Source organism: Panthera tigris, chromosome E3 (genome assembly GCF_018350195.1).
Source record: "Panthera tigris isolate Pti1 chromosome E3, P.tigris_Pti1_mat1.1, whole genome shotgun sequence".
Classification (NCBI taxonomy): Eukaryota; Metazoa; Chordata; class Mammalia; order Carnivora; family Felidae; genus Panthera; species Panthera tigris.
The window spans coordinates 2,052,470-2,067,952 of record NC_056675.1 but is presented as its reverse complement, the minus strand read 5'-3'; the positions used below and the strand labels follow the sequence as shown (position 1 = coordinate 2,067,952).

Sequence of the window (15,483 nt, the reverse complement as noted above, 5' to 3'; positions counted from 1 at the left end):
CCCATGGGGCCAGCTGGAGGCCGCAGCGGGCAGCCAGGGGAGGCTGGGCCGGGCTGGGGGGCACAGGCTCAGCCCCCAGAAGACCCAGGCAGGCTTGGCAGGCTGCCTCCCCTCCCCCCACCTCACTTGAGCAGAGATGAGAGTCTGGGTCCCTGGGAGCCCGGAGGAAGAGGCTGGGGGTGGGGGCAGAAGCCGCTTTCCTGGGACCCCTCCGAAGGACCCTAAAAAGGGATGTGGGGTGGGGAGGGGGCCAGGGCCAGCTACCCTGTCTCTCTTACTGGAAAGACGGACCTGCTGATAATGGGGACCGAAGCAGGGGGTGGGGCAGGGAGGGGCGGAGCCTCCTGTCGCCCGTCCCAGGGGTGGGGCTCCTACACCTCGCCCAGGCTGCCCGCCCCCCTGCCTATATGCCCTCGCTCATGCTCCCCACGCGCAGAAGGCGGTGAGATGGCATTGCAGGTGGGTGAGAAGGGAGCGGGCCCAGGCGGGGGTGGGGGAGACTCCCCGAGTCCCCGGCGTCCTTCCCCAGGCCTGCAGGCTGGGAGGGCCCCCACCCTCCCGCCGGGAAGGAACGTTGCTCAGAGAGCCAGGGTCCTGGGGAACAGCACATGCTGGGGCCCCCTGGACAAGTGGGGTACACCCTGCCCCCCCTTTTGCACGCAGTTTGAAGCCTTCTGTGCAGGGGGCCTGGCCCCGGGCTGGAGCCTGCTGGTCCAGGGACACTCTGACTCTGGAGAGGACAAGTAAGGTCCCCCGCCCTCCCCGGGGGCCCCCCCTTGGCCTTGGGTGGGTGACCTCCCAGCCGTCTGCTGTCTCACAACCCCCATGACACCCCCATAGGTTTGAGATCAACTTCCTGTCTGAGGCGGGGGACATTGCCTTCCACGTCAAGCCCCGCTTCTCCAGCGCCACCATGGTGGGCAACACCTTCCAGGGTGGCCGCTGGGGCCAGGAGGAGGTGTCTGGCGTCTTCCCGCTGGTGCTGGGGGAGCCCTTTGAGGTGCCGGGGGCAGGGGAGGGGAGGCCCGTGGGTTTAAGGGAGCCCTGGGGGGGGCCGGGCTCAGGGGTACCTGTGGAGGCATCTGGGCTGTCCGGCTGCTTTGCGCCAGATGTCCTGTGCCCCCGGCTCATCATGGATGTTGACGGGGAGACGGCCAGCTGGAAGTCTCACTGCTGGGTGTGGGTGGGAGCACTTCTCAGAGAGAGGAGGGGGCCCAGAGCTCCCATCCGGGGCCGGCCTGCGTGATGGGGCTGGTGAGGGGACCCGTGGGTCACCGGCCTCCCGTCCCCAGATGGAGGTGAGCTCAGATGCAGAGCACTTCCACGTCCACGCCCAGGACCACAAGGTGCTACAGTTCGCACACCGCCACCGGCCGCTGGCGGGCATCACCCGGGTACAGGTGCTGAGTGACCACCGCCTGGCCCAGGTGGAGCTGGCCAGGAGGGACCTGAGTTGGTGGTAATGCACCCGCACGCCCCAGCCACCCAGCTCCGCCCCCTGCCCAGCTCAGCAGGGACTGTGCTGGGCATCCTTGTCCCCAGGACCCATCAGGCCCCATCAGCCTGGGAGGGAGGCTGTGGGCTTAGTCCCCCGGCCCCGCTGCCCCTCGCCTCTGCAAGCCCGAGGGGGCAGGGCCCCCTGTCCACATCCCACCCCCGAGGCCGCGCTGGGGTCTGGGAGGGGGCTGAGGCGGGTGTCTTGGATATTTGCAGGGATGGGGGCCACTGAGCTGCGCCTGAAGTCCCCGGAAGGAGCCTAAGCCATCAGCTGTCTCCTGTCCCTGGAGCCCACCCTGGGGGAGGAGGGGGGGCTGGTGGTCTGTGCTTCTGGGCCCCTCCCCACTCCACCTCCACCTTCAATAAAGTTTGAGCAGGCTGCAGGGGCTTGGCTGCTATAAGGGGGATGGGACGGGGTGAGGTGGGTGATGGGTGCAGCCCTAGACACCCCCCGAGATGGGGGCAGGGGTGTTCCCCGAGACCTCCGCCCTGGGGGTGGTCTGACCCCTCGCCTCTTCCCCTCTTCCCTTGGGAGTGGTGTCAGATGACATCAGAGGACAGGGGGCTCCTGGCCAGCTGCCCTTGCAAGGCCACTGGGCACGCAGCCCTGTGGCTCAGCCTGGGGGCGCATCCTGCCCAGTGAGGACAGTCTGCTGGGAGGTCTGTAGCCTCCTCGCCCTGCTTCCTGTTGTGGGGAAGGAAGGAGTCTTTCCTGTTTCTCCTCGTCCCACCTGGAAATGAGACGTGCTCCCAGCCCTGCTGTGTGTGTGTGTGTGTGTGTGTGTGTGTGTGTGTGTGTGTGAAAACGGGGGGGGGGGGCAGAGGGGGAGAGGAAGGGAGGGAGCCCTGGAGGGCCGTGTCTGGGGACACTGAGTGCAGCTGGCCATCCTCCAGGGCTGGCTTCAGACCCAGCTCATCTATCTACCATTTACGTATCTATGCATATATGCGTCTCCTTATCTATGGATTTATCATCTATCTACTGTCTGTTTACCCATCTCTCTGAATTAAATAGGTGATGTCACAGCCCAGGATGAGGCTTAACAAGTAATTAGCCTGTACCAGCGAGTTATTTAAAGAAAAGCAGGTCAGGGCAGCAGACAGGAAGGCTGAGCAGTTCAGGCCCTGGACTTCGGAACCTGCTGCCTGGATCTGAGCTCCAGCCCCGCTGCCCTGATGTGTGACCTTGGGCAAGTTCCTGAACTTCGGGGGACAACAGGGGCCCTCCGCTCATAGGGAGTCGTCAGGGAGGCTCAGATGAGCTGTTTCAGGAGAAGCACCGGCTGGCTGGCCGGCACTTGTCAGACTGTCACCTGCTGCAGAATTCCAGACACCACGTGCATCTGGCCTTCTGAGGTTTTCTAGACAGGGACACTGAGACTAGTGTGGAGAAGTTGGCAGCGGGGTGGGGCCCAGAGAGGGGACAGCCCAGCGGCCTGACTCGCTGCCGTCCTGAGCTGAGGGGCCGTCTCGGCCCCCCCACCCCCAGGTGAGACAATGGTGGCCCCAGACTCCAGGGGTGCTGCTTCCTTCCTGTCTCCGTGCACTTCCCTGCCTGTGGCCACAGCCCGGCTGGCCCGGGAGCCCCTTCCCGCCCCGCCCCCCGCCTGGGGGAGGCCTGGTGTTTTGTGTCAACTGGGAAGCTAGGGGCCGGCAGGCCAACATGCACCCTGGGGAGGACTGGGGTGGCGGGAAGGGGGTCACCCACGTGTCTGCGTCTGTGATCGGGCCAGGCCGCTTCTGCTCCTGGGGACTCTGTGCCCAGCGACGGCGGCTTCCCTGCTCAAGGTGCCAGGCCCCTGCTTTGAGACCTGAGCTGGCTGCACACCCTCTCTGGGCCTCAGTTTCCCTGCAGACAAAAGGCTCCCCTCATGGGGAAGAGTTGTCTCCCCAGTAGCAATGCACGGTGGGAGGGGGAAAAAGTAAAAGACGATGCCAGGCTGTCTTTTCCTGTGGGGGGTGGGGGGGGGAGCACTGGGCCCGGGGATGGCCTGAGGCTCAGAGTCAGATGCCGCGTGCGAGTTTTGCTGGGCTCTACCAAGGGCCAGGCCCACGCTGTCTCCCAAGATCTGGGCCAAATGGGCTCAGAGAGGTCCAGTTACTTGACGAAGCTTGCTCAGCAAATGAGGGGTGAAGCCAAAAAATCCAGGTCTGACAGATCTCACGCATGCACACGCACACACACACTCTGCCCCTCAACCGCTGGTCTGAGCTGAGTCAGCTTTGAATCAGCCCTTCGTCCACCCCAGGCTACAAGCTGCCAGGGGGCAATTCGGACCACAGGGCGCCAGACCCACTGCGTTCCTGAGCCTCAGTCTCCCCTCTGGGAAAGGGGGTGCGGGGAGCTGTGATCTCAGAGGGTCCTGCTGTAGAGGTGGCACGCCCTCCTCTGTCCTGACTCCCCCCTGCCCTCTGCACACTGTGTGTGGGTGCCTGTCTGGCCTGTCTGTAACTGTGTCCCATTGTAGTGTGGCAGTCCCGTGGCCGGTCCCTCAGCTCAGATGATAACTCCTCTGGGAAGGCCTCCCTGATCTCCACTTGCCTCTACTCCCCACCACTGTCACACTGCCTCTTCTCGGGGTCGGGGACCAGGTCTCAGCCCAGCACCCAGCCCTGGCCGCCCCAGAGCACAGCGAGCTCTGGGCATATTTGCTGAATGAATGAATAAGTGGAGAATTGAACAACGGACTTGAGGAACATCACTCAGAGACTTGGACAAGCCAGAGACATCACCCCCCAGCAGGGGCCACAGAGTCATACGGGCTTCCACCGTAGCTGGTCCCTGAACTCAAGAGCTGAGAACAAACGCTATCCCCTCCCCCACCGTAGCTGGTCCCTGAACTCAAGAGCTGAGAACAAACGCTATCCCCTCCCCCACCTTTGGCTTCATCCGTCCCCTTGCTCATCTGTCTCTTCCAATCCTGGGACTCACGGTGCTGTCTCTGCCTCAGGGCCTTTGCACCAGCTCCTCCCTGTCGCTCTGCCCCAGGACTCAGCCTGGCTTGCTCCTTTTCACTCTCCAGGCCTCCATCCCAAGTGGCACGTTGTGGTCCCGGGATTTCCCACGTCACAGGGCCCCCAGCAACCTCCCCCCGCCGACATTCAGTGCCAGGACACAGCCAGCTGGGCGGGATGCTCACCACGGGATTCCTCGCACCTGAAGCAATGCGTGGCACATCGCACACACCAATAAATATCTGCTAAGTTAGTGAATACATGGGACCAGGCCCTGCCTAAACCTTTCCAGGGACAGGCAGGTCATGACCCACCACGTCAGCCCGTTTCCCTGGTGACTGGAAGCGAATTCTAGAGTCGACTTAAACCTGCTCTTCTCCCCCCCGCATCTCTGTCCCTCCTCTGTGCCACAACAGAGGCTCCTTGGAAGGAGGACACACATTCCTTGATGCCTTTCAGAGACCCCAAGACATCAGCAGGGTGGTGCACTCAAGCCAAAGGAGTTGAAAGAGGTCAACCGGAGCAGCCCCCTGCTCTGGGAAAACAGAGCCTCATCTCTCAGAGGACCCGTTTCCTTCTCCATTGTGTGTGTGTGTGTGTGTGTGTGTGTGTGTGTGTGTGTGTGTGTGTAGGGAGACTCACTGGGCCTGGCCTGTCTAGGGAAGCACAGAAGCCTTGGCGAGGAGGAAGTGGCCCCTGGAGGTTTGGGTCTATGGGTCCACAGGCTTCGGATGCCACTGGATGGCCTAAGGTACCAGCTCTCCGGATGGTGGAGGAGAGAGTGCAAATGGCCACGGGCCCACGTGACTACGTGCAGGCAATAGGGGCTGGTGAGGTCTGTGGCTACCAGGAAGGTGCAGACTCCGCCACACTCAGCCCCCTCCACCCGTGCGCAGGGAAGTGTGCAAGTGAGCAGATCTTCTGGGTTTAAAAGATCTGAAGTTAACTTATCTGAAATCTGTTTTTAGATACTGGCCTCTATGGTGAGGCCTACACCGAGCATTGACTTCTAAGCAAGGTCCCAGGGGCAGTCAGTTCGAGCCTTTGGTCTAAAGCCAACGTTTGTCCTGCTTTGCCTCACCTGGACACCCCAGGGTGGGGAGTGCCTTCCAGCCCCCCCCCCCCCTCCAGCCCCTTCCTTGAACCTCTTGGGGCCCATGAGAAACAGACCACCCAGCAGAGGGCGCTCCAGACACGGGTCTTCCCCATCCCCAAATCCAAGCGGCAAAGACCCACTCTTAGTTTCCCCAGAATGAGAGCCTGGGCCTCGAGGGCATTGAGAACGGCGAGGCCCCACCTGCGTAATTCACTGTGGAACCGGGACCTGGCACGGGCTGGAGGACGGAATGCATAGATGGGGCGGCTGTGAGCACAGGACATGTGGTCTGCCTGAGCCCCTCCGCTACCTGCGTGCCGAGCTGCTCCCTGCCAGGCCGTGGATGTCTCCTCTTCTTTCAGGTTCAGTTACAACCACTCTGGCCCCGTATGGCTCCCATGATGCTGAGCTCTGACCACGTGTCATCACGACCCAGGAGGGCTGGGGCTACCAGGGCAATGTGCTCAGGGCAGAGGTGGCCTCGAGTGGCAAACCCATCACTACCTCTGGCCCCAGGGCAGTCCCTGTGAGAGGGAAGGACTCTTAGGCTCCAGGACCCCCATCACTGGGGCCCTGCAGGTGTCCATGCCAGAAGTCCCGTGTAGTCGGAGACTTGAGTCTCCCTCGAGCATCTCGGGGGCGGGGTGGGGGGGGTGGGTGCGGAAACCGGGCTGTGGAGCTGGCTCCAGGGACCTGGGGAGGGGACGGCAGGCTGAAGTGCCCGTCTGCATCAATGTGCATTTTCAATCCCGCCCTGACATTTTGTCATGAAACATTTCAAACATTTGGAAGCTGGAAGTGGCTTTCAGCGAACACCCGTAAACACGCTGTCTGGATACAGAAATAACGCCGTCTCCACGGCCTCCCCCCGGCCAGCGGTCCTGGGTGTCCGCGCACTTCAACTCTGCCCTGCACCCGGACCTCCCAGCACACACATCCTTAACTAGCATCCAGTATTCTTTCACGCCTCTTTTTTGAAAACTGGTTTCTTCTTCTGCAAAATGGGGTGACGGCTGCCTCCATAAGCCTGGGGGCTGTGGGGCCCTGGGGCGGCCGGGCGGGGGACACTTGGTGCACTGAGAGGGGCAAGCGGGGCAAGGTGTGAACAACAGCGGGGGGCGGCGGTAGGACCTGGACGCGGGTCTCAGCTCCCTCCCCACCCGGCCTGGGCCCCCAGCCCTCGGCCACTGGTCATCAGGCAGCACAGGCACAGGCCACGAGTGGGGCAGGCGGGCCTCCCAAGCTCCCTCCTTCCGGACTCCAGACTCCACAGGCCCGGCCGCTGGAGCTGTCTTTTCAGCACCAAGCAGCCCTTTGCTCTGCAGGCACAGTACGACCCTGAGGTACCCTCCCATTCTCCCCCCTGTCCCCAAGGTGGCCGCAGAGACTCCCGGGCAGGAGGATGTGAGCTGCAGGACCCAGGGGGAGGGGACGCTGGGGCACTTTGGGCACATGTGCGGGTGGGGCTGGGGGAGGGACCCTGGGCAGGAGGGACCCCCGGAAGGAGGGGTTGGGGCAGGGGTTATGGCTTCTACCCAGTGCCTGAGGCAGGCGATGCCTGGGGCAGAGGTGAAAGTGGGCCAAGCAGGGTGGCCGAGATGGGGGAGGGCACATGGGGGGATTCTCATCTTGGGGATACTTGCCAGAGGATCGTGTCCTCTCTGCACCTGGGCAGTGAGGTCCTTTTCCCTTGGGAGCACTCCTCCTGGATGAGACCCAAAGGCTTCCCCCCTCTGCCCTGTCCCCAGGACTGCAGGGCAGGTGGGGGTGGGTAGACAAAAAGGGAGCACAGCACCCCCTGTTCACACCCCTTCTCTTCAGGGCATCCCAGGTGCAGTGCCAGTGCACCACGGATGTCACCGAGGGAGCCCGGTGCGCTGACCCCCAGCTGACTGGGTGGAGCCCACAGCCCTGGCTCTTGGGGGCTCGACAGTTCTCCTCCAGGAGGTGGTGCTGGTATGGATGCCTGACCCTAGGGTCGTCCCCTCTGGCCGGTGGCCTGGTGGGACCCGGGGACAAGGCTTGTCAGGCCAGGGAGGTCCGTGGAGGGTGGGGTCCTACAGACAGCGGGGCCAGGCCCCCAGGGCTCAGAAGAGTAAGCGTCCTTTCGAAACACTCAGCGATGACCTCACTTATCCTCACAAGAGCCCTATGTGGTGGTCTTCGTAGATAAGGGGTTTCATACACAGAGAGGGGAGGCATCTGCCCAAGGTCACACAGCATGTCTGTGGCAAAGCTGGGATTTGAACCTAGGCAATTTCAGGCCAGAGTCTTCTAGATATTAGGGTGGTTGTAGTTGGAAATATTCAGTGCTGATTTTATTGTTTTCCTTCTTACTTAAAAAAAAAAATAAGGTCTTAAGTTTGCAAACATGGCTTTGTAAACAGTTTTTGGGGAGACTCTGACCCCCATGGCTGAAGAGGAGTTGGTTACTCTGCACCCTGGCAGAGGCCCCACACTTCGTGGGAAGGGGGCAGAGCCAGTGGCCAAGGCGCATCCAGGCTGTGAGAGAGCCCGGGGAAGCCCAGAGGGGACCCTGCGTTCTCTGGCCAGCTGCCTGGAACATCCCGGAACTTGGAGAGGCAGCCTCCTTCCGGGGGCACCAAGGCCCTGCACCTCGTGGGGCTCCGCACAGAGGGAGAGGGCGTGGGGGGGTGTGGAGAGGCTCCTCGTGCGGGGAAGGCACCGCCAGCAGGCACAGTGACCCAGGCCGTGCTCCCACCCAAACCTGAAACCAGGTTTCAGGACCCTGGAGACAGCGCCCCTACCCTCGCGTCAACCTCAACCCCCTCTCCAGCCAAGTGTCTGCATCTTTTCAGTATGCGCTGCCCTCCCTGACAGCCAGCCATTCTGAGCCCGCACGGGACCAGTTCCAGCCCGAGGGACAAAGCCGTAACCGGGGCCGCAGGCCGGGCTGGCCCTGGACAGGCAGTCGGTGCTGCTGCCTTGCAGGGCCCTTCACCATGGTTACGGCCCACCCACAGCTCCACTCAGAGGCGGGCATTGTTTGGGCGCCAGAGTGTGGCAAGTGCCCAGGAGACCAGGCTGGCACAATGGCCTTGGCGTGTCTTCGGCCGTGGACGTGTAGCTGAGCACTTTCCCACGCTCCAGCGTCTCGGCAGCTCTGGGAAGGTGAGTGCACCCTGGCTTCGTGGATGGGGAAACGGAGGCCTGGAGAAGTGCATCCGAGAGTCTGGGGCAGCCTTGGGACAAGGCTCCAAGTCAGGGCTTGCAGCAACCAGGCACTGGGGCGGGCGGGGGGCACGCCCACCCTCTGCTGGGCAGCATTGGCACAATGTCAGGGTTACTCTGACCTGGATCACGAGCACGTGTGAGCCAACACCAGGGGCTTCAGCAGTCCCTCCCGCACTCTGTGCTCCTGTCCCCAGGCAGGGAGAGCACCTGGTGTTTGCACAGTGTTGCCTCCAAACCTTTGCCCCACTGACCACTCTGCCCATACGCCCTTCTCTCCGCCGTCTCCCTGAAAACTGTCACCTTCCTTAATTCCTCCCCATCCAGAGGGAGGGGACACGGTTTCATCTGCCCCTTTCGCAGCACACGCCAGCTTTCCTTTGGAGCCCTGCCCTGCCCTGCGCGGTGTGGTGCTGCAGTGTGGACGATCCCGGGTCTGCCCTCCCCTCTCAGAGACTGAAGGCACCTGCAGGGTCTTCTGGCTGCACCCTTCTTCTCACCGCCCAGATCAGCAAGGGCAGGCTGCTTGATGCCTCTGTTTCCCAGACTCGGGTCTCGAACAAAGTTTGCAAGGACGGGGCTACTGCATGCACCTGCTGGCCTGTGGCCGCCACCAGTTCACGAGCAAACCGGGGAGAAAAGTACGTGACAGCAAGAGGAAAAGTATCCTCACGTGTTCAGGAGCGAAAGGATCAGCGGCTCACTTCTCATCAGAAACCAGAGAAGCCGGTGAAGACAGTGAGAATGAGTTGGTCAAAGTGCTCAAGGGGAAAAAAAAAAAAAAGCCAACCCAGAATCTCATATCCAGCAAAACTATCGTTCAAAAATGATGATGCAGTAAAACCATTCCCAGGTATGAAAAGTCTAAGGGAATTCGTTGCTAGCAGACCTTCTCACAATAAATGCTAGAAGTCCTCCAGGCTGCACAGAAGTGACACAAGGTGGTAGCCCGAATCCACAGACAGAATGAAAAGTGCTGGGGGTGGTAACTGAGTGCATCAACGTACGAGACCACGTGCATACATCTCCCTGATGTAGTGTATCGCCAACAGCATGGGGCAGTGGGGAGAGACGGAGTTACGAGCAGCAAGGTTTCTAGGTTTTACTGGAAAGAAGTCAGTATTTTTTTAAAAAATTTAAATATGTTTTTACTTATTTTTGAGAGAGAGAGAAAGAGCATGAGCGGGGGAGGAGCAGAGAGAGAGGGAGACAGAGAATCTGAAGCAGGCTCCAGGCTCCGAGCTGTCAGCACAGAGCCCGACGTGGGGCTCAAACTCACAGGCTGTGAGATCGTGACCTGAGCCGAAGTTGGACGCTTAACCGACTGAGCCACCCAGGCACCCCTGGAATGAAGTCAGTGTTAATCAGAAAGAGACTGTGATAGGAGGCACGTGCAATCCCCAGGGCGATCACTATGAGAAAAAAACTAAAAAATACAGTTACAAAAATCAACAGAGAAATTTAAATGGCACACTAAAAAATATTTATAAGACACGAAAGAAGGTAGCGAAGGAGGAACAGAGGAAGAAAATATAGACAAGAGACATATAGAAAGTAAACAGCAAAATGAAAGATGTGAGCCTAAGTGTGGAATAATCAAGTGTGTGCCTTTGGTCTTTGTTCCTGGCACGGAGCTCCTAAAACCTGTAGGATTTCCTGAGTGTTACCTTCTGTTACTCCTAATAAGCCCCTGCAGCCCACGCCTGGGTTTATGCTGATGGGGTGGGGAGAAGGGCTCTGGATGGCGGGGTGGCACCAACCTCGGGGCAGAGGGTTGGAACTTTCACTCCCCCCGTCCCCCAGGAAAGGGAGAGGGGCTCAAGACCGAGTCCAGTCATTAATGGCCAATGATCTAATCAGCCATGCCTCAGTAGTGAGACCCCATCTAGACTCCCTAAACAGAGGGGGTCTGGGGAGATTCCAGGTGGAAACGTGTATGGTGGGAGGGTGGTGCGTCCGGAGAGCGTGTGGAACCTTGACGCCCCACGTCCCCGCACCTTGGCCCATGCTGTCTCCTCCACTTGGCTGTTCTGGAGTTGCATTTCTCGTCATGTGACTGCAATCCTGAGTGTGGTGCTTTCTGGTGTTCTGTGGGTCATTCTAGTGAATTACTGACCTGAGGGAGGTGGTGGGAAAAACGAACGTGCAGCCAAGTCAGACCCGTGTGTGAGCGCAGCCTGGGGACCCCAGGCCCACAGCTGATGTCAGCTTACGGGACCCAGCCCCCCACCTGTGGGGTCTGCGATGACCCCACAGGGTCAGAACCGAAATGAATTGTAGGACCCTCGGTCAGTACTGGAGGGCCACAGAATTAGGTTGACAGACGCTGATTATGTCAATAATTACGCGACGTGTAAACTGGGGCCTAAACATCCCAATCAAAAGGCAGAGGTTTTCCGACTCTATTGTTTAATGCTTTAAAAAGTTAAGATCCAGTTGTATGCTATCTAAGTCTTGGATTCAAAGACCCAAACGGATGAAGGTACACAGATATGCAAACAGCAGCCATAAGAGAGCTGGGGTGGCTTCGCCCATACCTTCCCGCTAGCGCCAGTCCAGCCCCGACGGCATTACTGGTAAACTGTAGCAAACGCTTCAAGAAGAAATAATGTCTGATTCACCACAAGATAAAGGACAAGGGCAACATTGTAAAGCCAGCCGAAGAAAACTGCGGACGTCTTCAGGAACGAACACAGATGTAAGAATCCTCAACAAAATGTTCAAACCGAATGCAGCAACATGTAAAAAGGACCCCACAGCATGACCAAGCAGGACTTATTCCGGGAATGCAAAGTTGGCTTAACGTTGAAAACCCAATTAACCTGCATTAACAGAATAAAGGACAAAACCCACATGATCGTGTCAACAAATGCAGGAAAAGCATCTGACAAACACTGACACTCAGCCGTAACAAAAACTCGTGACAGACCAGAGATAGACAGGAATTTCCTCAAACAGATACAGGCATCGATGAAAAGTTACAGCTAATAACTGTACTTAAGGATGACAGGCTGAATTCTTCCCCCTCTAACAAACCAAGGATATCTGTTATCCTTGTTATTCAACATTATGCTGAAGACTCTGGCCAGTGGAATAAGGAAAAAATAAAACGAACTAAAACGAAAGAAACTAAAGAAATCCAGATTGCAAAGGAAGAAGAAAAACTACCTTCATTCACAGCTGACATGGTCCTTTGTGTAGAAAATCCTCAGGAATCCCCCAAAGAGCTACCAGAACTGAACAAACCAGGTTAGCAAGGTGGCAGGGTATGAGATCAAAAACAAAAGAAATCAATTATAGTTCTATCTCTCTTTAATGTTTACTTGTTTATCTTAGAGAGAGAGAGAGAGAGAGAGAGAGAGAGTGCACGCGCGAGAGCACATGTGTGCATGCCAGGGAGGGGCAGAGAGAGGAGAGAGAGGATCCCCAGTAGGCTCCACAGAGCCCAATGTGGGGCTTGATCCCACGAACTGTGAGATCATGACTTGAGCTAAAATCAAGAGTCAGGCGCTTAACCAACTGAGTCACCCAGGCATCTCAATTATAGTTCTATGTACAAGCAATGATCATTGTGAAAATGTAATTGATAATTCCATCCACAATAGCACAAAGAATAACACAATGCTTAAGAATAAATGTGACAGGTAGCAAGCCTTGCCTGCGAGGTGAAGCCTTCATAAAAATCCAAAGGATGGTGTTCAGAGAGCTTCTAGGGGTGGTGAACACCCGGGGATTTGGGGAGAGTGGTGCACTCCAGGACGGCTCTGCACCTGTTCCCCATAGCCTGCCCGGCACATCTCTTCCCTCTGGCCATTTTTGAGGTACATCTTTTATATTAATAATTAAAAAAAAAAAGAATAAATGTGACAAAAGAAGGGCAAGTCTTGTATCCTGAAAAGAATAAACATCACTAACGTGAATTTAAAAATAGTATTTAAGTAGATGGAGAGACATTCCGTGTTCGAGTCTCCCCGAAAGTCATGTATAGATCCAACGCATTCTTTCTCAAAGAGATTTGTTTTTTGGGTGGGGAGGTGGTAGGAATTGACAAGCTGGTCCCAAAATTTATATGGAAATTCAAAGGACCTAGAACAGTCAAAACAACTTTGAAAGAGAGGAGCAAAGCTGGAGGATCAACACTACCCAACCTGCAAACTTACGATAAAACCACAGGAATCAAGACAGGACAGGCGTATAGATTCGGGGAGCAGATCTGAGAATCCAGAAATTAGCCCTTGTATTTACGGTCAGTTGATTTTCTTTTACTTATTTATTTATTTTTAATTTTTTTTTAATTTATTAAAAAAATGTTTTTTCACATTCATTTTTTGAGAGACAGAGCAAGGCAGAGAGTGAGCAGGGGAGGGGCAGGTGGCAGGTGGTGGTGGGGGGGGGGGGACACAGAATCTGAAGCAGGATCCAGGCTCTTGAGCTGTCAGCACGGAGCCCAGTGTGGGGCTCGAACCCACAGACTGTGAGGTCATGACCTGAGCCGAGGTTGGATGCTCAGCCAACTGAGTCACCCAGGCACCCTTATGGTCAGTTGATTTTCAACAAAAGTACCAAGACAATTCGACGGAGGAAGGACAGTCTTTTTAACAAATGGCGCTAGAGCAAACAGGTACTGAAAAAAAACAAATGATAAACTTTATACCGCGCACAACCAATCAATCAAAATGCTGCCCGTAACAGCTAAAACTTCTGTAAGAAAACAGAAGAAACCTCCATGATCTTGGGTTAGACATTACACCAAGAAAGCACAATCCATAAAAGAAAAATCGATAAGCTGCACTTCGCCACAAATAAAAAATTTCTCTTTGGAGCACCCGGGTGCCCCAACTGGTTAAGCGTCTGACTTCGGCTCAGGTCATGATCTTGCGGTTGGTGGGTTCGAGCCCCACATCGGGCGCTCTGCTGTCAGTGCGGAGCCTGCCTCGGATCCTCTGTCCCCTCTCCGCCCCTCCCCTGCTTGCCCTATCTCTCTCTCAAAAATAAATAAATATTAATTTTTTTTTAAATTTCTCTTGTGACACCATTAAGAAAATGAAAAGATAAGTATAAACTGAGGAACAATACGTTCAGAGTGCATATCTGATAAAAGACTCGAATCCATATACACATATGGATAAAACAAACAGGAGTCAGTAAGAAGATAACCCGGTGTAAAAATGGGCAGAAGACCTGAACAGACAGGTCATCAGAGAAGACATATGAACTGATAAGCCTACTTATCGGCATCATCACGATGCTCAGCATCATCAGTCATTAGGGAAATGCAGATGAGAACCTTGATGAGCTGCCAGGACACACCTACTGGAAGGGCTAATCGAGAAAGACAGTAATGAGGTGCAGTACGGATGTGGGGCGGTTGGAAGCCTCCCGCGTTGTACACTCGCTCTGTGAAAGCAGCCCGGCGGCGGCTTCTTTAGAAAGTTAAACGTGAACTTACCATACGACCCAGCATTTCCACCCTCAGGAATCTGCCCGAGGGAAATGAAAACATAGGTCCACACACCGAGTATATGAATGTTCATTGCAGTATCTACATAAGAGCCCCCAAATGGAAACAATCCAGGTGCCGGTCACCTGGGGAATGGAATCGCCAGATGTGGTCCATCCACACCATGGAATACTATTCTACAAGAAAAGAATGAGGTCCTGACACCTGCGACCAGGATGAGCCCCAAGGACATGATGCTAGGTGAAGCCGGACACGGAGGACTGGGTACTGTGGGATTCCATGTACGTGAGTGTTCAGAAAAGGCAGACTTATGGACGCGGACACCAGGGACTCAGGTGGAAGCAGGGGCTGCCTGTCGAAGGCTGGGGCAAGCTTTTGGTGTGATAGAAATGTTCTGAAACCCGATCGTGGTAGTGGTTGCACAATCCTGTAAATTCACTAGAAATCACGCACGACAGATTTTATGTTGTGCTGACTGCATCTCAACAAAGTCATTTTTTTTTTATTTAAAAAAAATTTTTTTTAACGTTTATTTATTTTTGAGACAGAGAGAGACAGAGCATGAACGGGGGAGGGGCAGAGAGAGAGGGAGACACAGAATCGGAAGCAGGCTCCAGGCTCTGAGCCATTAGCCCAGAGCCCGATGCGGGGCTCGAACTCATGGACCACGAGATCGTGACCTGAGCTGAAGTCGGACGCTTAACTGACTGAGCCACCCAGGCGCCCCTCAACAAAGTCATTTTTAAAGAAGTAAACGTTGATTATTTTTGCGGTACTACTGTATCTGTGCTTGTTGTAGCATTTTGTTGTGTTAAAAATACAATACGATGTACAATCACTTAAAAAAAAAAACCTGAAATGCATAGATGTGAATCTAACAAAATGTGTACAGACTTCTATGCTGAAAACCACAAACTCTGACGAAAGAAGTCAAATAAATGGAAAGACATACCATGCTCATGGATTAGAAGGCTCAACACAGGGAAGGTATCACTCCTCTCCAATCTGATATACAGACTTAATGCAATGCCTATAAAAACCCAGTACCAGAGGGTATTGGGAGGAGGCACATGCAGAGACTGATGGGTCGGGACAGAGAACCCACGACAAGCCCCACGTAGGTACGGCCAGCTGACTTTTGACAAAAGTGCAGGAACAGTTCAATGGAGGACAGACTGTCTTTTCAATAAACAATCCCGGAGCCAATGAATATCCACAGGCAAAAAAGTAACTTCCACCTACACACCACCCCTGGTTTAGAAAACCAACTCAAAATGGGTCA

General features: G+C 55.9%; 1 protein-coding gene across 1 annotated transcript; it reads left to right on the top strand.

Annotated features, from left to right (window-relative positions):
- Positions 1-447: 447 nt before the first annotated feature.
- GRIFIN (galectin-related inter-fiber protein) lies at positions 448-1,463 on the top strand. Its single transcript, XM_007094843.2, has 4 exons — positions 448-459; positions 664-743; positions 841-1,000; positions 1,293-1,463. The coding sequence occupies exons 1-4, from the start codon at positions 448-450 to the stop codon at positions 1,461-1,463; spliced, it is 423 nt and encodes a 140-aa protein (XP_007094905.2).
- Positions 1,464-15,483: the final 14,020 nt, after the last annotated feature.